Genomic DNA, 24,939 nt, shown 5'->3' with positions numbered 1-24,939 from the left:
ACAGTTGGTCCCGCCCTTTAATCACCCTATCTCAACAGTGGCTGCAGGTCTGCAGCGATTGGCCGACGCCTCACATCCTCGCTCTGTGATTGGCCAGCTTCGCCTGTCATCCAGAAGTTGCCGGCTGCACCTTCGCATCTTCAGCTGCGGTGTAACTTTGAGCAGCTCTGCGCGTGCACGTGCCGCGGACACAGACGCTCCCTCGCCCCGTGCACGCTATCAGTCCCCCCCCTCCCTCCGTGACCATCGTGGGAGGATGACTTTAGAGTTTATCGCGTCCCATCTGCCGGCTGACCGGTAGTAACCCCGGCTCTTTTTTCTGCGCGCATCCGCACAGTTGCTCCATCACTGGCTGGATCGCAGAGCCCTGCCTCTCCTCTCATTGGACTGCTGAGCCAAGCGGTTGTCAGCCCATGTGGCGTGGGCAGGCAGAGCGTGACACATTTAAGTTCATCAGAGAAAAAAGCGTGAATGAAGCGCGGAGGCTAACGGAGGCTCTCACACCTACGGCGGCTGAAGACTCGACACATGCCCGAGAGTGCTGAGCGGCTCAGCCTCACGTTTCACCGGAACATCCGTCGGTTCAGACAGGTAAGCTCGCCCGCGGCTGCTGCTTATTGTGGTCCCGACCGGTGTCCGAACTCGGTCTCCCCGACAGAACTAGTTTCCCCTGCGGGAGCCCACGCTGGACTGTCCAAATCACGGACTAACAGTCTCCACAGTGCTGATTTTTAGTTTACAAACACTTCTTATAATGACTAACTACTCCTGAAACTTTGGAGGATTTAGCTCTTTAAACAGCGAAGTTACAGTGGGATACAAATGATATCAGGCTGATCCTGCCACGATTTGTTCCCCCTGTCCAAATCACGGACTAACAGTCTCCCACATTGCTGATTTTTAGTTCACAGACACTTGTTATAATGACTAACTACTCCTGAAACTTTGGAGGATTTAGCTCTTTCTATAGTAAAGTTACAGGAGAGTAAAAATAGTTATCAGCCAAAGTGTTACTGGTTTGTTAAAACAATCCCATCTGATACCCGGTGAGCAATAAATATATAATTTTCTGTAGTAACTCTCAAACTGAATGGTAATGTAACGATACTCGTTTTTCACAAAATGAAAACATCAGTACTTCCTGCTCCCAGCACAGACACATCCTGTCGGGGATTCCTACTTTGGCACCTGGACCTGAACTCCTCGTTGTTCTTTTCTATCCATCCATATTTGTCTTCCTTCTCTCACCCCAACCGGTCACAGCAGATGGCCCCGCCCCTCCCTGAGCCTGGTTCTGCTGGAGGTTTCTTCCTGTTAAAAGGGAGTTTTTCCTTCCCACTGTCACCAAAGTGCTGCTCATAGGGGGTCATATGATTGTTGGGTTTTTCTCTGTATCTATGAAGCGCCTTGAGGTGACTTTTGTTGTGATTTGGCGCTATATAAATAAAATTGAATTGAATTGAATTAGACTGATCCAGGGTCTGCTCTCTGTGGCGCTGCTGCCTTCAGAGTTTCATTGGAGGACAGTAATTCTTCCTTCAGCTGAGCTCACGGTGCTGACAGCGTCCGTGTGTCAGGAAGACCCTGAACAGGTTATTAGGTGATGTGTGAGGCAGTAACGGGAGCAGCTCAGCTGTGTGACAGCATGGAGCTGGGATACAGAGCAGCACTGAGGATGAGGGACGTAGCTCAGCATCTGTGACAGCCCACTGCCATCAGTTATCCTGGAGAACTCGAGAGTCCGTGGACACGTGTTGGAGGCCTGATCAGTATGGTGGCCACGCTGCTGCTCGGGTCCAGTGACCACAGCGCTGTTGTTACTGCAGCGCTGTGGTCACCACGGTGCTTCAGGGCTCATCGATTCTTCTTAGACTCACTCATCTGTCAGATCGTCACCATCGTTCACAGCACTTCATCAGCTTCACATTCAAAGCTGTTTAAAATGAGCAGCTAAGCTAACAGGCACGTGTAGCACAGTGAGATTAAAGAAACCAAACTCATTCCTGGCACTACTTCAGAAAGCATGGAGCCAGTGAGCCCTCTGCAGTGCACCGTGAAGCTTTTAATGACAGCAGTGTTGAAGCAACAAACTGACGTGGAGATGAAATCCAGGAACACGTTTTTCCTGTTCACGCGGCACCCGTGGATCCACACATAGTTACAGTGTGGAGTCATGGAAGGAGCTGAGCATGTGTCATTGTTGTTCACTGTTTCACGCTCTTCCTGTGATGATGCTGACAAGTCAGGTCCTGTTGTGGCTGCTGCAGAGCGAAGCCCTGACAGGAAGGAGCAGAGTGAGGGAGGACGGGGGAGACGAGGGGGATGTGCCCTGAATAGAAATGGTCACGGCGAGCTGTGCGCACACAGTGACTTTGCAATTTAGCAGCTAGCTCGTAGTTAGCGAATTGTCTGCGTACGCTCACGGCGGGGTGTAATCTGGGTCAAGATGGTGCACTGATGTAATCCCAGGGCGGGACGTCCTGGAGTCCAAATCCCTTCAGACTGTGTCGTGTTGTGTAACGTGGTCGGGCTGTCTTCACATTGGTAATGCCACACAAGCAAAACAGAGGCATGAGTGTGATTGTTGGTCTTTGTTGGTGCAACCTCACAGTGTGCAGGTCAGAGCTGCAGGTCAGAGCTGCAGGTCAGAGCTGCAGGTCAGAGCTGCAGGTCAGAGCTGCAGGTCAGAGCTGCAGGTCAGAGCTGCAGGTCAGAGCTGCACTGGGCTCTGGCACAGCTTTACTCTGGACCTGGAGGGTTTTGGAGACACAGCGTAGCTGCAGCTCTGCAGGTCGCAGACACACGCAGCAGTGTTTTTATTGTGTCCACAAAGTTGCAAACATCAGTGTGATCAGAGAGGACACACACACACACACACACACTGACACACACACACACACACACACACTGACACACACACACACACACACACACACACACTGACACGAACACACACACACACACACACTCACACACAGACCTGTCTTTCTAGGTCACTGTCCGGTGCAGCGTGGAGTGCTGTATTGTTGGGATGGTTGTTGCCATGGTTACATAAATAGTGAGGCTGCACCGACCACATTCATTGTCGTTAAACTGCAGGATGCTTGTCACTGATTGGCCCTCTGTGTCTGCAGTAAATAAACATGGATGAGATCGTCATAGCTGGAATATCGGGCCGCCTGCCCGAGTCCAGTAACTTGGAGAAATTCTGGGAAAACCTCATCAATGGTGTGGATATGGTAACGGAGGACAACCGGCGATGGACACCAGGTAAAACCTCCCTTCAGTTTCTATGTAACTTACTGAGCTGAGTTTCTCTTCAAAGACTAACATGTGAGACCTCCTGCACCGTGCAGCAGTGTTGGTGCCTCTGCAGGCTGAGCTGAGTTTAGCTGCTTCGACATAGTTGAAGGTAAAATAATGAATGTGAGTCATCAGGAACAGAGGAGCAGATTTAACCAGCAGCCTTTTCCCACCAGCTCGGTTTATTTACTTTAGTTGATTCATCTGATCACTGCCAGTGTCACTTCAGTTTATTCCACTTCCTGTTAAAAAGTAAAGTTCTGCCTTTCAGTAGTTTTTAATCATCATCATTAGAGCTGCCACGATTAGTCCACTATCAAAATCGTCGAGGACTGATTTAATAGTCGACGCGTCGTTTGAAGCTTTGTAAGATCCCAAAAGACGCAGGAATAAGTAGTAGGATTTAAGAGTGTAATAACGGACTGAAACAGAAGATGGCAGCACTGATGTACAAGGATGCCAGCTGCCGTTAAACCCCGAAGAAGAAGAAGCTGTGTCCCAGAATTCATAGCGCAGCCCAGCTCAGTTTCCAACAATGGCGGCAGCTAGTTAGCTTTAATATTACTCTTATTATTCTTTCTGGGTCACAAAATAAACGTTTAACATATTTTCAGGCGAGAATGTAGCTGTGTAAACCTCAAATATCTGCTCAGTTTATCAAGACACCACATATTTTCAAAAGCGCTCCGACGTTTTCGGAGACGTCTGTTAGCCACTAGCTCGATAGCTAGCCGGGGGCTAGGCTCACTAGAGCCGTGAGAACACCGGACTCCCGCAAACCGTTTTCAAACCCACCGCTGTCTTTCGCTACTCAGGTTAAACATGATATATAAGTCACTTAGATAACTTAAAAATGTTATTGTTTGGCTTTTTTCAGTCTTTTATTTGTTCCTGAGTAAATCGGTTTGGCTGAGATTAAAGTTATAGTTTTTACACAGCTGAATAAACATCAAGCAGACAGCTGATTATCAGAAGTGTGAGATGCTCGAGAATTTACTCCGGTGTCCTGTTATATTTTAGATAGCAAGGAGTTTATTAAACTTCACCAAAACAATCTGCAAACTTCATTAAAATTTAATAAACTCTCATCTTGTCTTTATTTTTAGTTAGCACATACCTGAAACACTTAAAGCTGTAAGCTAATGATAGTTATATAAGAGCAGATGCTGCTGGTGCAATAAGCTGTACGTTTTACGTCCAATGGATGATGATCTGATTAGTCGACTATCAAAATAATCGTCTGTGGCAGCCCTAATCATCATATGGATTTAACTTCATGGTTTCATTTTTTGTTATCGAAGTTTTACTGGTGATTCCTAACTGGTGATCATAAACCTGCTGTGTGCTTTTGCCTGCTTCCTGTGAGCTGCACACAAGCACTCAGATGTCCTCCGTCTGTCTGTACTGGAAAAGAGAAACGTCCTCGTGAGGATTTTCCTCCCGTCTTTGGCTCAGTCTGGTCTCACAGCATCGTGTTTGTTTGTGTGGGGTCCTGCTGCTGTAACATTGTGCTGTTTGCAGGTCTGTACGGTCTTCCAAAGAGGAACGGCAAACTCAAAGACATCAGCCACTTCGATGCAGCCTTCTTTGGAGTCCACCCCAAACAGGCCAACAGCATGGACCCGCAGCTGCGCCTCATGCTGGAGATCGCCTACGAGGCTATTGTAGATGCAGGTGAGAGCAAACGCGTGGCGAGCTGAGGTTTGGTTTGCAGTGGGGGAAAGACGACATGTGAATGAAAATGAAATGTTGTGCTGCAGGACTGAATCCAGCCACGCTGCGCGGCAGCAAAACAGGCGTGTACATCGGTGTGAGCGGCTCCGAGGCGGGCGAAGCCTTCAGCAGAGATCCAGAGGAGCTCCTGGGCTACAGCATGACGGGCTGCCAGCGCGGCATGTTGGCCAATAGGCTGTCCTACTTCTTCGACTTCAGCGGTACGTGCACGCAGCGCTGCTCAGCACGTGTGTTTGCAGTGCTGTCAGTGTGAGACACACTCAGGTTTAGCTCTGCTGCAGCTCAGGATGACCTTTGATCTTAGAGTCTGCAGATCAGTGACGTGCAGCAGCGTTTGTGTCGACAGGCAGGACGTGCAGAGAGCGCGCACGCTGCAGCTGCACTGCTTTGAATGAACGACCTGGGCTCTGATTTTATTCGTCCACTGAATTATTGCTGATATATTTTGTGTGTTTTTACTCTGTTGCTCGCTCTGTGCCGTAGTGGCGCCCGGCTCTAACCCTGCTGCCTTTGTTCTCCAGGTCCCAGCACTGCCATAGACACGGCGTGCTCCTCCAGCCTGCTGGCTCTAGAAAACGCCTTCCACGCCATCCGGCAGGGCCACTGTGACGCTGCTTTAGTTGGGGGAGTGAACCTGCTTCTCAAGCCGAACACTTCAGTGCAGTTCATGAAGCTGGGCATGCTCAGTCCAGAGGGCACCTGCAAGTCATTTGATGCTTCAGGTAGAACATCAGCTGGTCTACGATGGGGAGGAGCCGCTGCTCCACCGGCTGTCGGCGCATTTCATCTGTGCTACGTTTACTTTGACGTTTCTCGACTAACTCACTGACGTAGAACGTTTTGTGTCTCAGCTTTAACTCTGACATGCACACGAGCGCGCTGCAGGGTTAAAGCGTCACGTTTGTGTTGGCAGGAAATGGATACTGCCGCTCGGAGGCAGCGGTGGCAGTGCTGCTGACTAAACGACCAGCGGCTAGGAGAGTGTACGCCACAGTGATCAACGCGGGCAACAACACAGACGGATACAAAGAGCAAGGTAAGGAGGTCCAGGGGAGCACAGGAAGTCACGGCCGATCGAAGAGATGGTTTCGTTTAGCGGTTTTGTGTGCCGTGCTCACGCAGGGGTGACGTTTCCGTCTGGCGAGATGCAGCAGAGGCTGGTTCGCTCACTCTACCAGGAGGCCGGCGTGTCTCCGGAGCAGGTGGAGTACATCGAAGCCCACGGCACCGGGACAAAGGTCAGCACGGCTGTCAGGTGTCGCCACAGAGAGGCGCTCTTACTAACCAGATCCACCGTATTTAACCTCGGCTCTGTCCACGCAGGTCGGCGACCCGCAGGAAGTGAATGGCATCGTCAGCGTTTTCTGCGAGTCAAAGCGAGAGCCTCTGCTGATTGGCTCCACCAAGTCCAACATGGGCCATCCAGAGCCGGCCTCTGGGCTGGCCGCCCTGGCAAAGGTTTGACACCACAGTCGTCTTCTAATGTTGTCATCGAGAACGTGTGACGATGGAAACATCCATCAGCTGGCAGACAGTACAGATCAGAACACTGTGTCCTGTATGCAGCCATTGCCGGGTGGAGCCACACCCACCCAAACACTCCTCCTCCACTCGTCCTTTAATGGCGTCAAATATTCTGAAGTGCTGCTCAGCAGAAACCTGCAGCTGCTGTTTTTATGATGAGCTCTGCGTTAAACTGCAATCATGAGTCATTATTAGCTTCTTGCATTAAACCGCTGCTCTTGTGTTTGATGCGACGTGCAGGTGCTGCTCTCTCTGGAGCGAGGAGTCTGGGCCCCCAACCTGCACTTCCTGCATCCTAACCCTGACATCCCCGCCCTCGCCGACGGCCGGGTTCGCGTCGTCGATCGGCCCGTCCCCGTCCGAGGAGGCGTCGTAGGGATCAACTCCTTTGGATTCGGAGGTTCCAACGTTCACGTCATCCTTCGTCCGGCTGAGAAATCGGCTGCCTCGGCTTCACCCGGGAAGCTTCCCAGAACGCTTCAGGCCTGCGGGCGCACAGAGACGGCGGTGAGCTCCGTCCTGCAGAAGGGGAAGGAACACGCTGCGGACGACGCCTTCCTGTCTCTGCTGAACGATGTGTCAGGAGCGCCCGCCGCCAGCATGCCCTACAGAGGCTTCGCTCTGATTGGCTCTCAGAGCGACGTTGTGGAAGTGCAGCAGGTGCCGGGCGCCGCCAGGCCTCTGTGGTACGTTTGTTCAGGTGAGTCGCTGCACGCAGTCATAGTACGAAGATGTTTGGACAGATTTGGGGTGAACGATGAGCTCGATGGAGGAACGAGAACGTTTTATTTAAAAGGGTTTGAGCAGAGCTGCGATGCAGAGCTGCGATGCAGAGCTGCGATGCAGAGCTGCGATGCAGAGCTGCGATGCAGAGCTGCGATGCAGAGCTGCGATGCAGAGCTGCGATGCAGAGCTGCGATGCAGAGCTGCGATGCAGAGCTGCGATGCAGAGCTGCGATGCAGAGCTGCGATGCAGAGCTGCGATGCAGAGCTGCGATGCAGAGCTGCGATGCAGAGCTGCGATGCAGAGCTGCGATGCAGAGCTGCACGCACCTCATATACCAACGTGTTGCTGCGCGCTGTCTGTAATGCAGGTATGGGGACGCAGTGGGCCGGGATGGGCCGCAGTCTCATGCAGCTGCCAGACTTCAGAGACTCCATTCTGCGGTCCGATGCGGCGCTGAAGGAGACGGGGCTGGTGGTGTCTCGCCTGCTCATGGAGGCTCAGGAGGACACGTTCGAAGACACCGTTCACGCCTTCGTTGGCCTGGCTGCAGTACAGGTACAGCACTGCAGCGATGCTGCCTCACAGAGAAAATGGAAGCATTTCAACACGTTTGTTTTCAAAGCTTCGAGTCGAGCACAGATCCATGTGTACCACACAAACCTTTATTTATGACCCGACCAATCACTGTGCCCCTGCTTTAACTCACTCTGTGGAAACGTCTCACTCTGTGGAAACGAGTGTTTAGTCTGAGCTCACAGTGAGGAAGAGTTATTGGGTGTTTTTACCTCTCAGCTGGAAAAGGCTGAGCGGAGCTTCAAACCGATACCTTAGATGTTCTTACTGAAAATGTCAGATGAGTTTGGATCTCAGTGACCCCCGACCTCAACATCAGGGGTCAGAGGTCAAGCTTTGTGAAAATCTTGTGAATGCATTGCACAGTCGAGCCAAATTAGACCGTAGAGCACCAGAAAGAGCTGCAGCGATCTGTGGGCACGAGGAGGAGGAGCATAAAGATGCAGTGGCCTTCTACGGCTGCTGAGTTCACAGGTGACGATGACTCAGAGCAATCGTCGTGTTTTATCTCCTTACAGATCGCGCAGATCGATCTGCTCACCGAGCTGGGTCTGCAGCCCGACGGCATCGTGGGGCACTCGGTGGGAGAGCTGGCCTGTGGCTATGCTGACCGCTCCCTGAGTCACAGCGAGGCCCTGCTGGCGGCGTACTGGAGAGGCCGCTGCATCAAGGAGGCCCGCCTTCCTCCAGGAGGCATGGCTGCAGTGGGTGAGCGCGTCTTCTTTTAACAGATGGGACTCTGTAGGGTCGGACGCCATGTTTGAGCTTTGTGCTTCCTGTGTGTGTTGCAGGGCTGACCTGGGAGGAGTGCATCGCTCAGTGTCCTGAGGGCGTGGTTCCAGCCTGCCACAACGCTGAGGACACCGTCACCATCTCCGGCCCTCAGGTAGTTCCTGGTTTTTCTAGCAGCTTGAATTTTTCTTTTCTGCTGGTTGGTTCAGTTTGAGTCATGGCACCAAATCAAGGTGCTCACATGCAGCACGTCTGTTTTACCTGAGCTTCATGTTTTATATGACACACGTGATCGCCGTGACGCTCAGTGTGTTTTAAACTGTGGAAGCTGTGTCCTGCTGTACAGCTGTGGTCCCAGATGTTTGAACATGTGCCACGTTTGATCTTCAGGAAGCAGTCAGTGCCTTTGTGTCCGAGCTCAAACAACAAGGAGTGTTTGCAAAGGAGGTGCGCAGTGCCGGGGTGGCGTTTCACTCCTACTACATGGCCTCCATCGCTCCAGCCCTGCTCGCAGCTCTGAAGAAGGTACGTAGCGCCGCACGTCCCATCCGTGCTCGGTCCTGTCAGGCGCGACACTGTCACAGGAAACTGGTGCAGACTGCTGCTGAATATTAATGAGCTGCCATCCTGTCACTGCAGGTGATCAAAGCGCCAAAGGAGCGCTCGGCGCGCTGGGTGAGCACCAGCATCCCTCAGTCTGAGTGGGACTCTGCTCTGGCGCTGCACAGCTCGGCTGAATATCACGTCAACAACCTCGTGAGCCCCGTGCTGTTCCAGGAGGGCCTGAGCCTGGTGCCCGACAACGCCGTGGTGCTGGAGATAGCTCCACACGCTCTGCTGCAGGTGTGTGCGTCTGTGTGTGTGTGTGTGTGTGTGTCTGTGCGTCTGTGTGTGTGTGTCTGTGTGTGTGCGTCTGTGTGTGCGTCTGTGTGTGTGTGTGCGTGTGTGTGTGTGTGCGTGTCTGCGTGTGTGTGTCTGTGTGTGTGTGTGCGTGTGTGTGTGTGTGTGTCTGTGCGTGTGCGTGTGTGTGTGTGTGCGTGTCTGTGTGTGTGTGCGTGTGTGTGTGTGTCTGTGTGTGTGCGTGTCTGTGCGTGTGTGTGTGTGTGTCTGTGTGTCTGTGCGTGTGTGCGTGTGCGTGTGTGTGTGTGCGTGTGTGTGTGTGCGTGTGTGTCTGTGTGCGTGTGTGTCTGTGTGTGTGCGTGTCTGTGCGTGTGCGTGTGTGTGTGTCTGTGTGTTCCTGTGTGTTCCTGTGGCCCTCGTTACCGTTGGAAACGCGGGCTGTAAAGCGTTTCTCTCTGCTGTGACTGACACTGACTTCTTCACACAGGCCATCCTGAAGCGCAGCCTGAAGCCCACGTGTTCAGTCGTCCCCCTGATGAAGAGAGGTCACGCCAACAACCTCGAGTTCTTCCTCTCCAACGTCGGGAGGATCTTCATGAACGGGTGAGGAGAGCCTCCCTCATTGGCTGTTTGACTGTGACAGCTGCTCACTCACACCGCTCTCTGCCTTCAGCATCAGCGTGGACGCCAACGCCCTGTGCCCCGCCGTGACCTACCCTGTGCCGGTCGGTACTCCGATGATCTCGCCCTTGGTGCAGTGGGACCACGCCCAGACGTGGGATATCCCTAAAGCGGAACACTTCCTGTCGGGCTCGGGAGGCGCTGGTTCTGCGGCGGCGTATAACATTGGTAAGAAGTGCGCTCGCAGCGTTTCAGTGAAAACGTTTTTCTGGTCTAACGCCGTGTCATCGATGTAACAGACGTCAGCCCGGAGTCTGCAGACCACTATCTCATTGGACACAGCATCGATGGGCGTGTCCTCTACCCGGCGACCGGTTACCTGGTGCTGGCCTGGCGCACCTTGGTGAGGAGTCTAGGGGTTGTCATGGAAACGACGCCCGTAACCTTTGAGGATGTGACCATCCACAGGGCCACCATCCTGTCAAACGCCAGTAAGTATGGGAGGCGTGGCTTGTTAACGGCTCGAACCACGATCGCATGACCTCGTCGAGCAGGTGAGGTCATGTGATCGGCCCAGTGCCTATCCTGTCAGTCCCAGTTTAACCAGTAAGAGATGATGTGTGAGATTGTTACAGCTCTGACCTGCCGAGCGTCGTAGTTACGCCACACTGACGATTTCACACGTTTAAATCCCTGAACTCGTGATTGGATGATGAAATCCTCGACGCTGGTTATTGGCCTCCGTGCTTCGTTTAACCACCGGCGCTCTGCGGCGCACCGGCGTGTTAAACCACGTCAAACGAGGCTTTTGTAACATTTTTCAGATTGAAAGTGAAATAATATCAAATATTGGCATTAATATTTGAAAATCTTCCTTGCTTGCTTCCTTGCTTCCTTGCTTCCTTCCTTGCTTCCCTCCTTCCTTCCACCTTGTATTAAATCCAGAAACCTTCAAGGAGACTGACGTACGTCTTTGTTTCGGTTGCATATCGATGTTGTTCTAGTTGAATTTGACCTCGTGATCATGTTAAAGATATTGTCTTTAACATCGAGCGTCACTGTGTCACACGAGGGTCAGACGCTGCTGCACAGCAGCTCAGTCGACTCGAGGGAGTCACTGACAGACGACTTCATTACTAAAATAATCAACAGCAACATCTTTTACATTTAATTGGTTTTTTGTGACTTTTATTGTGAAAAACCCTGATTTGATAAGTGCATTATCATTATTATTATTATTGTTATTGTTGTTATTATTATTATTATTATTATTATTATTATTATTATTGTTGTTATTGTTGTTATTATTATTATTATTATTATTATTATTATTATTATTGCTACAGTGGATGAAGGTGTTGACTGTGTGTCACAGGTGCGGTCCAGTTGGAGGTGCGTCTCATGCCCGCCACCAGCAGGTTCGAGGTTTCGGAGAACGGGAGCCTGACTGTCAGCGGTACGTCATCATCAGCACACAGACTGATGAAGATCCCAACGTTTACACATCGTTTACATTTGTAGCTGAAAATCACACAACATTATATCCACAAACATGTATTATTTAGTGCAGCGTCGTTTAAACGGGTTTCCCGTGTCGCTCGGCTGCTGATTGGTTCAGCACAGGCCGGCTGTAGCTCAGGTCACATGACACCGAGGTGAAGCTCTGTGACCAGAGCAGCAAAACCTCAGAGGTCTGTTAGTTGTTCCAGCGACAGAGTAAAACTTGACTTTCAGTACAAACTCGTGAATATTCAGAATCGCTGGTTTTCAGGTAAGGTGAGCATCCTGGAGGATTCGGCGCTCGATTCATTCAACGGTGAGATCAGCCGGGAAGCTGCCGACAGGAGCGACGCCTCGATGAAGCTCAACGCACACGAGATCTACAAGGAGCTCAGACTGCGAGGTTACGACTACGGGAAAACCTTCCAGGGCATCTTGGAGTCAAACACAGCAGGTACGCTGCGGCTTCTTGTCCTGCTGGGACACAAAAGGATGATTCTAGTTACACTCAGAGAAATGTTGGTAGGACTGGTTTTCTAATAATCTGATTGGCTGTTTCTAGGAGACCGTGGGAAGCTGGAGTGGACAGGAAACTGGGTGACGTTTCTGGACACCATGTTGCAGATGATCGTCTTGGGGCTGCCGGGTGGAGGTTTGCGTTTGCCGACCAGAATCCGCTCCGTGTGCGTCCATCCGGCTGCACACCTGGAAAAAGTCGGCGAGCACGCTGAAGGAAAGCAAGGTGTGTTTGCCTCGCATGCTTCAGAGCAGCAGCAGTGATCGTCCTGGTCGTTACCGCGGTCTGTGGCGGTCAACATGTGACTGTTTTATGTGCCAAACGCCGGCTGCTGCTTCAGATGTTTGACTCTGTTTGATTCCTGCAGCGGTTGATGTCCACGTAAGCCGTTACCTTGACAACATCACTGCTGGTGGAGTTCAGATCTGTGGCCTGCACGCCACAGTAGCCCCTCGCCGGCAGCAGCTGCAGAGCCCGCCCACTCTGGAGGAGTTCCTGTTTGTTCCTGATGTGGAGACGGACTGCCTTACAGCCAATGGGAAGCTGGCAGAGCAGCTGAGGCTTTGCAAAGGTGCAGAATCTCCATCACTATGCAGTAAACACACGAGTGATAAAATAATGTTTGCACGTGTGATCCAAACTGTGTGAGGATATGATGGGATTGTGTGGTTCACGTCTCCCTGCATTTAACAGCTGTTTCCTGTTAGACTTGCTTTGATCTCCTTGTGAGGAGAACATCAAACCAAACCTCGTGCTAAAGTCTCCTGTCCTCCGTGTCCAGCTTTGATCCACACACTGCAGCAGAAGCTGGCCCCTCATGGTGTCAAGCTCTCCATCCCGGGGTTACAGGGGGGCTCTGATGCACCTCCTCCCAGCGGCGAGCCTTCTGAGCCCGGCCTGCTGCGGCTGCTAACCCTGCTCTGTGGCCTCGAGTTCAATGGGAACCTCCACTCTGAGCTGGAGCAGGTGGTGCAGAAGGAGCGGCTGTGCCTGCTTAAAGACGAGCTGCTCCAGGGTCTGCTGCTCGACGACGCCCTGAGGCATTGCCTCGACATCACGGTGGAAAACAGCACACCTGGCAGGATCAAAGTGTTGGAGGTGAGACTCTCAAACATCTGGATTCAGCTGGATTATTTCCACACGCTCATCGTTTTCACGTGTCCGACTCCTGCAGGCTCTCTCAGACGACGGCCAGCTCTTCTCTCGCGTCGTGCCCCTGCTCAACATCCAGCCCACGCTCCGTGTGGACTACACTGCGACTGCGGCCAGTCTGGAGCTTCTGGCCCCCCACCAGGCTCCCCTGGAGGAGCTCGGCGTCGCTGCGGCTCAGTGGGATCCTCTGACCGGCCCAGCAGCCGGAGACGTTGCTGTGGGGGCGGACCTGGTGCTGTGTAACCACGCGTGGGGTCCAGTGAGGACGGAGCCCCGGCTGCTGGTAGCAAATCTGGCATCTGCAGCCAAAGAAAGCGGGTTTGTTCTCCTCCACACGCTGCTGAAGGGGGAGGCGGTGGGGGAGGCGGTGGCCTTCCTGTCCCGCTCTGCTCAGAGCAGCAGCCAGCAGCGACTCCTCACACAGGTGTGTTTACACACAGCATCTTCACAGCCTGTGTGACTGCTGTCAGCTGAGTTTATTATTCTGCTCTTGTTGGAAGGCTGAGTGGCAGGAAGTGCTCTCAGAGGCTTCTCTTAACCTGGTGGCGCTCAGGAAGTCCTTCTACGGCTCCGCCCTCTTTCTGTGTCGCCGTCAGTCTGTGAGCAAACAGCCGGTTTTCCTGCCTGTGGACAGCAAAGACTATCAGTGGGTGGAAACGCTCAAGGTCAGTCCCACGTCGTCTGTCTGTCGTTGTCCCCGAACACTCGCAGCTCGCTCGTCGGGCTCGTCTGATTGGCTGTTTTCTCTGTGTTAGTATGTATGAGAGAGATCTGAGCTGTTTAAAAGTCTAACTGTGGGGACTCTCTGCAGCAGGAAGTGATGTCAGAGTCCTCCGACCATCCAGTGTGGCTGACTGCTTCTCAGGCAGAGTGTGGGATTGTGGGAATGGTCAACTGTTTACGGCAAGAGCCTGGTGGCCACCGGATACGGTACGACGTCGTTATCAGCTCGCTGTTCTCACACTGCAGCTTTTATTTAGAAAGGATCACACAAGTCAGGATTTAGATGCATGTTAGCACTGCTGGGTCTCACTGATGATCACTAATGTGCCAAAGCTCAGGTTCCTAATAGACTCGAGTGTAATCAGTGAGGCTTCCTCAGACGTTAACTTTATTGTGCAGTGGAAACATAGTGGACACTTCCTGTTGCTTATATTTCTGTGTAAAGTCAAATGATAAGGATCAGCTGTTCCCACAGGCCTCAGATAGAGGCTCAAACCTCTGAGGACTCGTTCTCTGCTTCCAGCTTCAGGCTGAAGTCTGTCACGCTCAGTCTGCCTGGTTCAACACTGTTGTCTTGTTCATGTGTTACAGCAGGACAAACGTGTCTTTATTCCCGTTTGTGTTTCTTCTCTCGCTTTGTCACCAGCTGTGTGTTTGTGTCCAATCTAAACGAGTCTTCAGCAGCACCAGACCTCCAGCAGGACCAGTGGTCCATCCAGTCAGTGCTGCAGAAGGATCTGGTCATGAACGTGTTCAGGGACGGACGCTGGGGCACCTTCAGACACCAGCTCATCACTCATGGTTCGACTCGCACTCACACAGCAGTGGTCACGTGTCAGGATGCACTCATGTTTGAGCTCCATGCACTTCCTATGAATGACATCACAAACATAAAGAATAATAATGACTTTGTTATTTACACTCAGAGTGTAGATGCAGCTGCACTTTTACAAAAATGAACCCGTAAAACCTGCAAAACTGTAATTTTACGTGGAACAAACAGTCGTCAGAAAGACGTTTACTTGTAGAGCTGTGCTCTCACACAAAGCTGCTGCAGGTGTTTGAACCCAGCAGTGAGTTAGACAGTACTGCTTCGCTCCCTCTTGGTTCCCTCTGGGTTCCCGCTCTCTGAGGCTTGTCTGCATGCTGTTTCAGATGTAAATGAAGCGCCGACCGACGCCGCTTACGTCAACGTGCTGACACGAGGTGACCTGTCGTCTCTGCGCTGGATCGCGTCCCCGCTTCGCCACTTTGTGAGCAGCAGCCCTGCTGTGCAGCTGTGCCACGTCTACTACAGCTCGCTCAACTTCAGAGACATCATGCTGGCTACTGGCAAGCTGCCGCCGGACGCCATCCCAGGTAGCATGTCTGTACACAGCAAGTAGTGCCGCACTCTGCTGGGTCGTAGTGTGTGTGCTGTTCTTGAACACTCAGAGCTGCGGTCACATGACAAACCTTTTGTTATTTGTCGTAAAGGGGACCAGGCTTTGAAGCAGTGCATGCTGGGTATGGAGTTTTCTGGTCGCGACCCCAGCGGGCGTCGTGTGATGGGGCTGTTGCCTGCCAAAGGCCTGGCGACGGTCGTGGACGCCGACAGAAGGTTCCTCTGGGAGGTTCCCCACAGCTGGTCAGTGTGGAGAACACAGACGTCCTCAGCAGCTTTAACATTAAAATACAAGAAATCTTTTTAATCATCAGCAGCCTTCAGAAAAGCTCACGTGATGCCAATAGTTACCAGTTTAACTGGCCGTGGTCCTCAGTCTGTTTACAGCTGTTTGTGCTGAAAGTTCAAACTAAACACGTGATCAGAAACATTGTTTCAACTTTAGTCCTGCAGATACACAGTAACAGCACGTCACCACAACAACAACAACAACAACAACAACAGTAACACCTGTGACACAAAGATCCTCTTCAGCTGAGCCCTCACTGACACCTGCTGGTGTGTGTCCGTGTGTGTGTCCGTGTGTGTGTCCGTGTGTGTGTCCGTGTGTCCGTGTGCCCGTGTGTCCGTGTGCCCGTGTGTCCGTGTGCGCGTGTGTGTGTCCGTGTGTGTGTGTCCGTGTGTGTGTGTCCGTGTGTGTGTGTCCGTGTGTGTGTCCGTGTGTGTGTCCGTGTGTGTGTCCGTGTGCGCGTGTGTTACATAAAAGAATCACTGTATGAATGTGTGTGAATGAGCAGACAGGCGTTGTGTAAGTACTCGATTATTAGGTGAGACAGTCTTCGGTGTCCTGGAGGCGGAGCACTGACACTCGTTCATGAAGCTGCTGCTGTGCAGTTTCTCCAGCGTGCAGCACAGTTACATCCTGCTACATAAACCACACACTTATTGTGTGTGTGTGTGTGTGTGTGTGTGTGTGTGTGTGTGTGTTTGCAGGACACTGGAGCAAGCAGCTTCGGTGCCAGTGGTTTATGCCACGGCGTATTACTCCCTGGTAGTGCGTGGCAGATTACGCCCTGGAGAGACCGTGCTCATCCACTCGGGGTCAGGAGGCGTGGGCCAGGCTGCCATCACCATAGCGCTCAGTAAGAAGTGCAGAGTGTTCACTACAGTCGGTGAGTATGTAACACTCACACAGACTCACAGTAATAACATCAAACTCTTATTATAGATTCTTTTAAAGCCTCTTTAATGAGTTGTAATTCTATCTCATGTCTTTTGGGGGCGGGGCCTCTTGTCTAGGCTCAATGGAGAAGAGGGCGTACCTGCAGAAGAGATTCCCTCAGCTGTCAGCAGAGGCTTTCGCCAACTCCAGAGATGCTTCCTTCGAGCGGCACATCCTGCTCCACACACAAGGCAAAGGTAGCTGCTCGGTGCGTCAGGGGACGATTGACATCAGATGTCTTGGATTAGCAGTCAGCAATCATCCCTGTGCTCTGCAGGGATGGAAGACAACATTCCCTGAGTATTGATATGCATTAGCATAAATGGCACTTACAGGTTACTCCAGCCTTTGAACACAGTCGTATTCCAAGAGCAGAGGAGCTGCTGTGAGTGGCTGCTGAAAGCTGGGCCTGCAAAGCTGCTCGCGGCCCGGCTTGAGTAGGCAGGCGAGATATGTGAAGGCCAGAGGCAGTGCCCCCACCCGTCGGCTCCATCCAGGCTCTGCACCGCCTGATGGATCATACTCAAAGGCTCAGAGACTGTTTGAACAGAGAGCCGGTCCAGACTTCCTGTGCTGAGGTCCTGGATCCAGAGACGGACACTAAGTCCAGAATCTCTCGTCTTTCTTTCAGTAGTCATTTTCCCCGTCCGGTCACGGTGCTGCTGCTCAGGTGCTGCTGCTCAGGTGCTGCTGCTCAGGAGCTCTCACTGTAAACTCATTATTAGTGAAATGTGCATCGTGCACCTGTGCCAGTGTGTTTCCTCCCAGTGCTGCATTCATGACTGTGTGTGCTTCTGTGTGAGCACTGGTGCTGCTCGTCGCTGTCAGCTCATGTTTGATGTTTGCTCTGTGGGACACGGCACGTGCACTGCAGACACTTCATGTTGAGGAACCCAAGAATGTCCTGGAACAAGACTTATGCTCACAAAGCTGTAGCAGGTTTAACACGTGACAGTTGTGTGAACTGAGTTAGTTATTCTTCCATGAACACTGACTGACTGACTGTGGCGTCGTGTCTGCTGTGTGTGTTTCAGGCGTGGATGTGGTGCTGAATTCTCTGGCCGAGGAGAAGCTGCAGGCCAGTGTTCGCTGCCTCGCTCGACACGGACGATTCCTGGAGATCGGCAAATATGACCTTTCCAACAACACTCCTCTGGGTCAGTATCTGGTGTTTATTGACAACAGGATAGATAAACATGTTTTATTAGCTTTTTAAAGGTTCCTGCAGGTGTTAACCAGAGTTTTGTTGTCATAAATGATTCTTGAAGCCTTGACAAACGCTGTCGTGATTCCTTCAGGCATGGCGTTATTCCTGAAGAATGTGGCTTTCCATGGTATCCTGCTGGATGCTCTCTTTGAAGAGGGCAACCAAGAGTGGGAGGAGGTGTCCCAGTGTCTGCAGCAGGGCATTGTGGGAGGAGTAGTTCAGCCTCTGAGAACCACAGTGTTCGCTAAGGACCAAGTGGAGCAAGCGTTCAGATACATGGCTCAGGGCAAGCACATCGGCAAGGTGCTGGTTCAGGTGAGTGACGTGTTTGTACTGGACCCGCCCATCCCTACATGCATGTGGCTGCACTGCTGCTGATCTTCTGACCAGCTTTTCTTTCCTCACAGGTCCGTTGTGAGGAGCAGGGAGCAGCTGTGCAGCCTGCTTCCCCTCTGTCTCTGCCAGCTATCTGTCGCACCTTCTGCCACTCGTCCCACTCCTACATTATAACTGGGGGGCTCGGGGGGTTTGGCTTGGAGCTTGCTCAGTGGCTGATGGAGAGGGGAGCCCGCAAACTGGTGCTGACTTCTAGATCAGGCGTGAGAAACGGTAGGGCGCGACGACACGGTGCTCCCACTGATGTGCACAGCCTGCATCCGTGCTGATGTGACTCATCTACAGCTTCACTGTTGAACTGTCTTCAGGGTACCAGGCGAAGCGGGTGCAGGAGTGGCAGAATCAGGGTGTGGAGGTGTTTGTGTCCACCAGTGATGTCGGCACACTGAGAGGAACAGAGCAGCTGATTGCTGAGGCCTGTGCCATGGGTCCAGTGGGCGGTGTCTTTCAGCTAGCCATGGTCAGATTCCCTTTAGTCATTTATGTGTCACCTTGGAAAAATCATGTTTTCACAGGTTTCATGGTCCTTCCTAAATTTGGACTACGTATATGTGGTTCGTGCACTTTGGAGGGCTCAGCTCAGTGACAGCTACAGCAGCCATACTTTTGCTCTTCAGTGTCACTAACTAACCGTGGGGGGGTAACTGCCCCTCCCAGAAACAAGCCGTGGATGTGTTAGAGGCAGCAGTGACTTTTTACAGCGAGCAGGGGAGAGTGCTACCTTTCATGTTTGTGCCAGTGCTGATACCTAACAGTAGCTTTCTTTCTCTACTTTTATTTTGAAACAATACATTCAGAATTGTATTTTCTAAAGTAACTTCTCAGTCAAGACGGTTTGTTTACATTTACCACGTCGTCCACCTTCCAGCAGCCGCCACCTCACTCGCTGTCTGACAGTCTAATGCTGACGTTGCTGTCAGTGTTTTGGATCCTGCATTATTACTGCGTAATTACTGCATTATTACGGCATTATTACGGCATTATTACTGCGTAATTACTGCATCATTACGGCATTATTACTGCGTAATTACTGCATCATTACTGCATCATTACGGCGTCATTACTGCGTTATTACTGCATTATTACTACATACTAGAATGATGGTCAGATCCCTTTGTTGGACTTCAATAGCTGCAGTGTCACATGACATGCAATGAAAACAAAAGCAAGAACAATGCTAACGATGTCGACTCAAGTATCTATCAGATGCTAACATGCTAACAGCTAAACGACTGCCAGTTAACGTTTAAAGTGACCGTTTGTTGATGTTTGTCTGCATTCAGGTGTTGAAAGACGGTATGTTGGAGAATTTAACTCCTCAGCTTTATCTCGACGTTAACAAACCTAAGAATGACGGCACCATCAACCTGGACAGGTAAGTGAGGAGAGTGGCTCCTCCCTCTGTGTGTCACTGGCACCATCATGAGCTGACCTCTGGATGCTTCCATTTCCTCTCTAGAGTAACAAGGAAGCTGTGTCCAGAGCTCAGACACTTTGTGGCCTTCTCTTCAGTCAGCTGTGGCCGTGGCAACGCTGGCCAAAGTAATTATGGCTACGCCAACTCTGCGATGGAGCGCGTGTGTGAGAAGCGCCGCTATGATGGCCTGCCTGGACTTGCAGTCCAGTGGGGTGCCATTGGTGATGTTGGGGTGGTTCTAGAGACCATGGGTGGGAATGACGTTGTGATCGGCGGCACCCTCCCGCAACGCATGGCCTCCTGTCTGGAAGTGCTGGACTTCTTCCTGTGCCAGCAGCACCCAGTGGTGTCCAGCTTTGTGCTGGCGGAGAGGACGGTTGTAAAGAGTGAAGCAGGAAACCGCAAAGACTTGGTGGATGCTGTAGCTCACATTCTAGGTAAGAGTCAGGTTATACCAAACTAGCGTCCATAAAGGTGTTATATAAGAAAGATCGCCGTCCTGAGTCGCTTTGGTGACCTGTGAGGTTACTTTGTGTCACAGACTCACTTCTTCTCACTCACAGGTGTGCGGGATGTCAGCAGTCTCAATGCTGACACCTCATTGGCTGATTTGGGTCTGGACTCTTTGATGGGCGTTGAGGTTCGCCAGACTCTGGAGCGCGACTATGACATCGTCATGGCGATGAGGGATATCCGCCAGCTCACCATTAACAAGTTGCGAGAGCTGGCCAATAGCAAGCCAGAAGGACAAAGCGGTATGAAGAGCTGCTCTTTAATGTTTGAAAAGGTTTCAGGTTGTAAAAACGCACTGATGTGTTTATGAGCTGTTAAGACTCTTAGTATGAAATGTGTTTGTGTGTACGAACATCACTGAGCACATCTCCACACACCACAGCTAAGAAGGACGGCGTTCGCTCTGTGCTGGAGTCTGATCTGACCAAGCTGATGGTCAGCCCCAGCAGCCCTACTGTGATGTCACTCAACAAGGTGAAGAGCCAGGACGGGCCGCTGTTCCTGGTACATCCCATCGAGGGCTCCATCGCCGCCTTTAAGACGCTTGCTTCTAAGCTCAGCGTGCCTTGCTACGGCTTGCAGTGCACCAAAGGTTTGTTACACTTTACAGACAATAAAAGTACAGAGTTTTCAAAGGAAATGTGCAGTCGTTTATGAAACGCGTGCAGACTCAGCTGGATGCAGTCAGGAACAGTTTGTAGACTTCAGTCAGTATTTGGTGTGTCCGGCTTCCTCAGCACGGCCTCGACTCGGGAAGCTTTTTGTGATTGAAGTCAATCAAATCTAGAATCCTTCAGGACGTCAGCAGGATCCCACACTGCTGGGACCAGGTCCGGGTTCTGGGCTGATAGTGTTGCAGTGTGTCTGTGGATGGAAACAGACTCCATTACTGAAGTCACTTATGGAATCAATTCCTTTATTGATTCTATTATTGATTCTGATCGGCTCCACTGTGAGAGGCAGAGAACAGTCAAACACATGTTGGAGGTGTGATCAGTGTTTGGTCATTACTCTGTTACATAGAACACTTCTAAAAAGTAATGCAGTATCTTAATTACTCCCAAGAAGTAATTAGTTACTTGTCTATTAGTTACTTGTTACAGTGCTTTCTCTGTGAAGCGCGCTGTCTCATAATTACATTATAAACCTGCAGTCACACACACACACACACACTGTGTGTTTGTGCTGTTACCGTAGAAACATGAGACAGCTCGACTGATCACGCCTCTGTGACCTGCTGAAGCTCAGCTTCCTCAGCGCTCTGAGCTCCAGCTCGGAGCTAGCAGGCTGTCCAGGCGCAGTTCGCACTTTAGCTCTCTCGTCCTTTTGTGCAATAAACATAAAGTAATCTTCATATCCAGCTCCAGACTGCGCCACTACAATTCATGCTGATTGTAGCACAAGTGGAACCAATAAGCAGGATTCATAGTCAAGCAGACAACCAGTTCCAAGGAGCTGAACTACTGGGAAGAACCAGTGCGATGCATTTTGTGGGACGCGTCGTGGTAGCTCCTGCTGGGGTTTAGGACAGACCTGAATGATGAGAAGGATCTGGGTGTTGCGGGGCCGTCCTGGCTGCATGAAGCTCTGGGATGCTGCCTCTGGACCGGCACACTGGGCTGGTGGTTCCCCTGTTTAAAGACCTGAGCGTGTGCTCCAACGTCACACTCCTCAGCCTCTGTGCCGGGGTGTGTCAGTCAGTCAGGCCTCTGATTCAGGAGGAAGTTTGTGTCCTGGTCATGATCACTGGAGCAGCTCGTTATCCTCTCGCCTGCAGGGTCTGTGGGAGTTTGCACAACCAGTCTACATGTGGTTCGTGAGGCTTCCTACTTTTGTAGGATCTTCATCTTACAGTACAAAGAGCCTCGCTGCAGCTGTTGTTGTGTTTTGGCGCCTCGTGGATAACTTTTCACGTCGTTTGAGTTTCAGGCTCGTTGCTGAGCTGTTAATCTGACCGCCTGTGTGGGTTTGTCAGCATGATGGGGCTCGTATTAAAATGACTTTACAGCCACAGAGAAAAACTTACAAAATCAACACTTTGAACCATCGTGGAAACGACGTGTCATCAAATGTGTGCGTCCTCACCAGGTGTCACAATCATGTGTGTAACTGTTAAACAGCAAAATGTGTTAAAGCTGAAAGTCTGTTCAGAGGTGAAACTGCAAACACGTGTACATGTACAGCTCCCTCCATCGTGGCCCTGATGTGATCTCATGTTTTCTGTGTTTCACAGTTTAAACGTTTGTGGTTCTCAGACCTTTGTCACTCATCAGCTGTTTGTGTCACTGTGCAGCCAAACTAACTCCCCTCATGTTTCCTCTGCAGCTGCTCCTCTCCACAGCATTCAGGCCCTGGCTGCCTACTACGTGAGCTGCGTCAGGCAGGTGCAGCCGGACGGCCCGTACAGAGTCGCTGGATATTCTTTCGGTGCCTGTGTAGCGTTTGAAATGTGCTCGCAGCTGCAGACCCAGAACCAGCCTGTGGACTTCCTGTTTCTCTTTGACGGCTCACATTCATATGTGGCGGCATACACACAGGTCAGAGAAACACTCGCACATCTTTATTTCATCTAATCAAAACATATTAGGGATGATTGGCTGAGCCGCAGATGCAGATGCCCGTCACGCTCGGGGCTTTGACCTGAACGTGTCGCGCTGTGATGGACGACGTCACCGGTCCAGGGAACAGCAGGTTACGATCGTCACAATATGATTTAAGCTTTCAGTGTTTGCACCTGTCACTCTAACACTGATGAAGGCTGTTTATTATTCTAACCAATCTGCTGTAAAGCGTGAGTGATGTTGGTTTGAAGGATGAGCTCTGGTCACATGATCAGGTATGAACAGGTTTGTTTTTGATTTGCAGAGCTACAGAGCCAAGCTAACCCCCGGCAACGAGTCTGAGGCTGAGACTGAAGCCTTGTGTGCCTTCATCCAGCAGTTCACTGGCGTTGAATACAACAAGGTAAACTGTCTCTGACCCACACGTTCACACAAGTATCCCTTTATCAGCATCAGGGTTAAGGCCACACAACCCGAGCTGTTGCCTCACGGCGGCTGTAACTGTAAGCTAAAGATGGTGGAGCTGCTGTTCCAGCACAGTCTGTGTGGTGCAGGTTTGACTCAACAATGTGATGTTTGGAGCTGTTATGGAGACATCTGGTTAAATCAAAGCTTCGTACAGTTTCTCACTGAAAGTAACTCCTTATTATTATATAATAAGATCTGTGATGTTCATTAATTATGTGTCACTTTTCTGAAAACAATAATCTCTCTGCGAGCACGCAGTAACGTTTGCTATGAACTTACAGTCGTCTCCATGGTTACGTCCTACAGCTTTTGGAGACTCTGCTCCCGCTGTCAGACCTGACTGCACGCGTCAGTGTGGCGGTGGACCTAATCGCCGCCGCTCACAAGGACATCGACCGAGACTCACTGACCTTTGCAGCCTCCGCCTTCTACTACAAGCTGAAGGCTGCTGATGCTTATGTGCCTTCTGCAAAATACCACGGCAACGTGAAGCTGCTGCGCGCCGAAACCAGCAGCGAATATGAGCAGAACCTGGGAGCTGACTACAAGCTCAGCGAGGTAACGATGCACATTTACATCAGTCTGTAGCGTGCGTGCGTGCGTGCGTGCGTGCGTGCGTGCGTGCGTGCGTGCGTGCGTGCGTGCGTGCGTCTATAAACTCAGTCTGAGGCTTCCACTGTTCAGTGTGCTGCGTCTTTCTTCAGGTCTGTGATGGCGAGGTGTCGGTCCATGTCATCGAGGGAGATCACCGCACTTTCCTAGAAGGCGCGGGGGTGGAGTCTATCAAGAACATCATTCATAACTCGCTGGCTGAGCGAGCTGTCAAACCAAGGGAGGGTTAAACATCCACCGTCTCTTCCCCCTCACCCTCAGCTTTCCCCAAACTAGACTGTAAATGTGTCGTTATAGGAAGTCTTTGCACTGCTGATGTTTACATGCTGTTAGCCTAATATCCCAAATGTTAACGGTTAGTGAACCAGTCGACATCCCATCATCTCACAGCTCCATCGATTCCAAGTTTTGTTTTTTGTTGCCATGTTGTTGTTTGCAGAAGTTCATCCCACAACAAAATAACGTTAAAAATTTAATGTAACAAAGTAACGAACACTGACACGTTGAATCCTGAGTTAACATCACTTACATTGGTGTTTCTGCTCACGCAGACACCAGTAGACAGGCAGACGCGCTGCGAGCAGCCTGATGAGCAACTGTGGAGGGCTGACCCTGCAGCCGTGTTTCTGCACACTAACTGCTCCTAACACAAGTTTCTTTATTCTGTGACATTTGTTTACTTTTCAGTCATGTGACCACACAGTCATCAGTTACTGTGGCAACCAGCAAATGTTTACGTTGTCAATACGTTAACAAATTAAGTGTTTCATAAACTGTATTTTAACAATGACACTTGTTACTGTGATTTACAGACCAGTTATTTCACTAATTCAGAAGAAGCTTCTCTTCATGATGGACTGTCGAGCACACGCTGCTCTGATACAGTCTGTGACGGAGGCGTCGCTATGACCAGATGTGTCTCTTCAGAGGTTAATCAGAGATGTGAATGATCGCTGTAACAGTGAGATCATATTTACTGATGTAACCTCTGAGAAACTGTTTCCTTTTAAAGGCTTTGGTCCAGAGATCTACAACCTCAGCAAATAATCCAAACCTGAGTACAACAGCAGGCCTGAGGCCTGTGATTGGGTCGGTGAAGGCAGCTGCTGATTGGAGATGAATGTGCTGAGGAGTCACGACGGACGTGACGATAAAGGCCTCTGTTTTATTGTAATATTTCTGTTCTGTATCGTAGGACTAATAAAGGCCTCAA

General features: G+C 51.1%; 1 protein-coding gene across 2 annotated transcripts; it reads left to right on the top strand.

Moving 5' to 3' along the window:
• Window positions 1-149: 149 nt before the first annotated feature.
• On the top strand, window positions 150-24,939 carry fasn (fatty acid synthase). Of its 2 annotated transcripts, none has more exons than XM_087836994.1 (42): window positions 150-591; window positions 3,135-3,270; window positions 4,825-4,977; window positions 5,064-5,237; window positions 5,559-5,759; window positions 5,951-6,073; window positions 6,160-6,275; window positions 6,361-6,495; window positions 6,802-7,261; window positions 7,656-7,843; window positions 8,380-8,569; window positions 8,653-8,747; window positions 8,984-9,118; window positions 9,233-9,436; window positions 9,921-10,036; window positions 10,107-10,282; window positions 10,354-10,545; window positions 11,430-11,510; window positions 11,826-12,008; window positions 12,117-12,296; window positions 12,439-12,642; window positions 12,853-13,169; window positions 13,246-13,647; window positions 13,724-13,888; window positions 14,038-14,153; window positions 14,593-14,747; window positions 15,102-15,305; window positions 15,423-15,573; window positions 16,324-16,502; window positions 16,630-16,749; window positions 17,587-17,709; window positions 17,851-18,074; window positions 18,167-18,368; window positions 18,464-18,615; window positions 19,439-19,530; window positions 19,615-20,009; window positions 20,136-20,327; window positions 20,468-20,677; window positions 22,411-22,622; window positions 22,951-23,049; window positions 23,421-23,672; window positions 23,819-24,939. In XM_087836994.1, the coding sequence occupies exons 2-42, from the start codon at window positions 3,144-3,146 to the stop codon at window positions 23,954-23,956; spliced, it is 7,533 nt and encodes a 2,510-aa protein (XP_087693120.1). In that variant the 5' UTR covers window positions 150-591; window positions 3,135-3,143; the 3' UTR covers window positions 23,957-24,939. The 2 variants fall into 2 exon arrangements, with proteins under 2 accessions (XP_087693120.1, XP_087693119.1); XM_087836993.1 differs by having other exon boundaries at window positions 14,035-14,153.

The sequence above is a fragment of the Neolamprologus brichardi genome, unplaced genomic scaffold (assembly GCF_056152115.1).
Source record: "Neolamprologus brichardi isolate AB-2024 unplaced genomic scaffold, ASM5615211v1 NODE_ptg000038l+_length_1369362_cov_1, whole genome shotgun sequence".
Lineage (NCBI taxonomy): Eukaryota > Metazoa > Chordata > Actinopteri > Cichliformes > Cichlidae > Neolamprologus > Neolamprologus brichardi.
This window is presented reverse-complemented; position numbering and strand designations above follow the sequence as displayed.

Bases quoted from the DNA above. Each gene is read 5' to 3' on its own strand.
- fasn (XM_087836993.1), top strand. From the start codon at position 3,144: ATGGATGAGATCGTCATAGCTGGAATATCGGGCCGCCTGCCCGAGTCC. The intron at 10,037-10,106 runs GTGAGGAGAGCC...CTCTGCCTTCAG, and splicing joins GGGAGGATCTTCATGAACGG to CATCAGCGTGGACGCCAACG. The intron at 14,748-15,101 runs GTTCGACTCGCA...ATGCTGTTTCAG, and splicing joins ACACCAGCTCATCACTCATG to ATGTAAATGAAGCGCCGACC.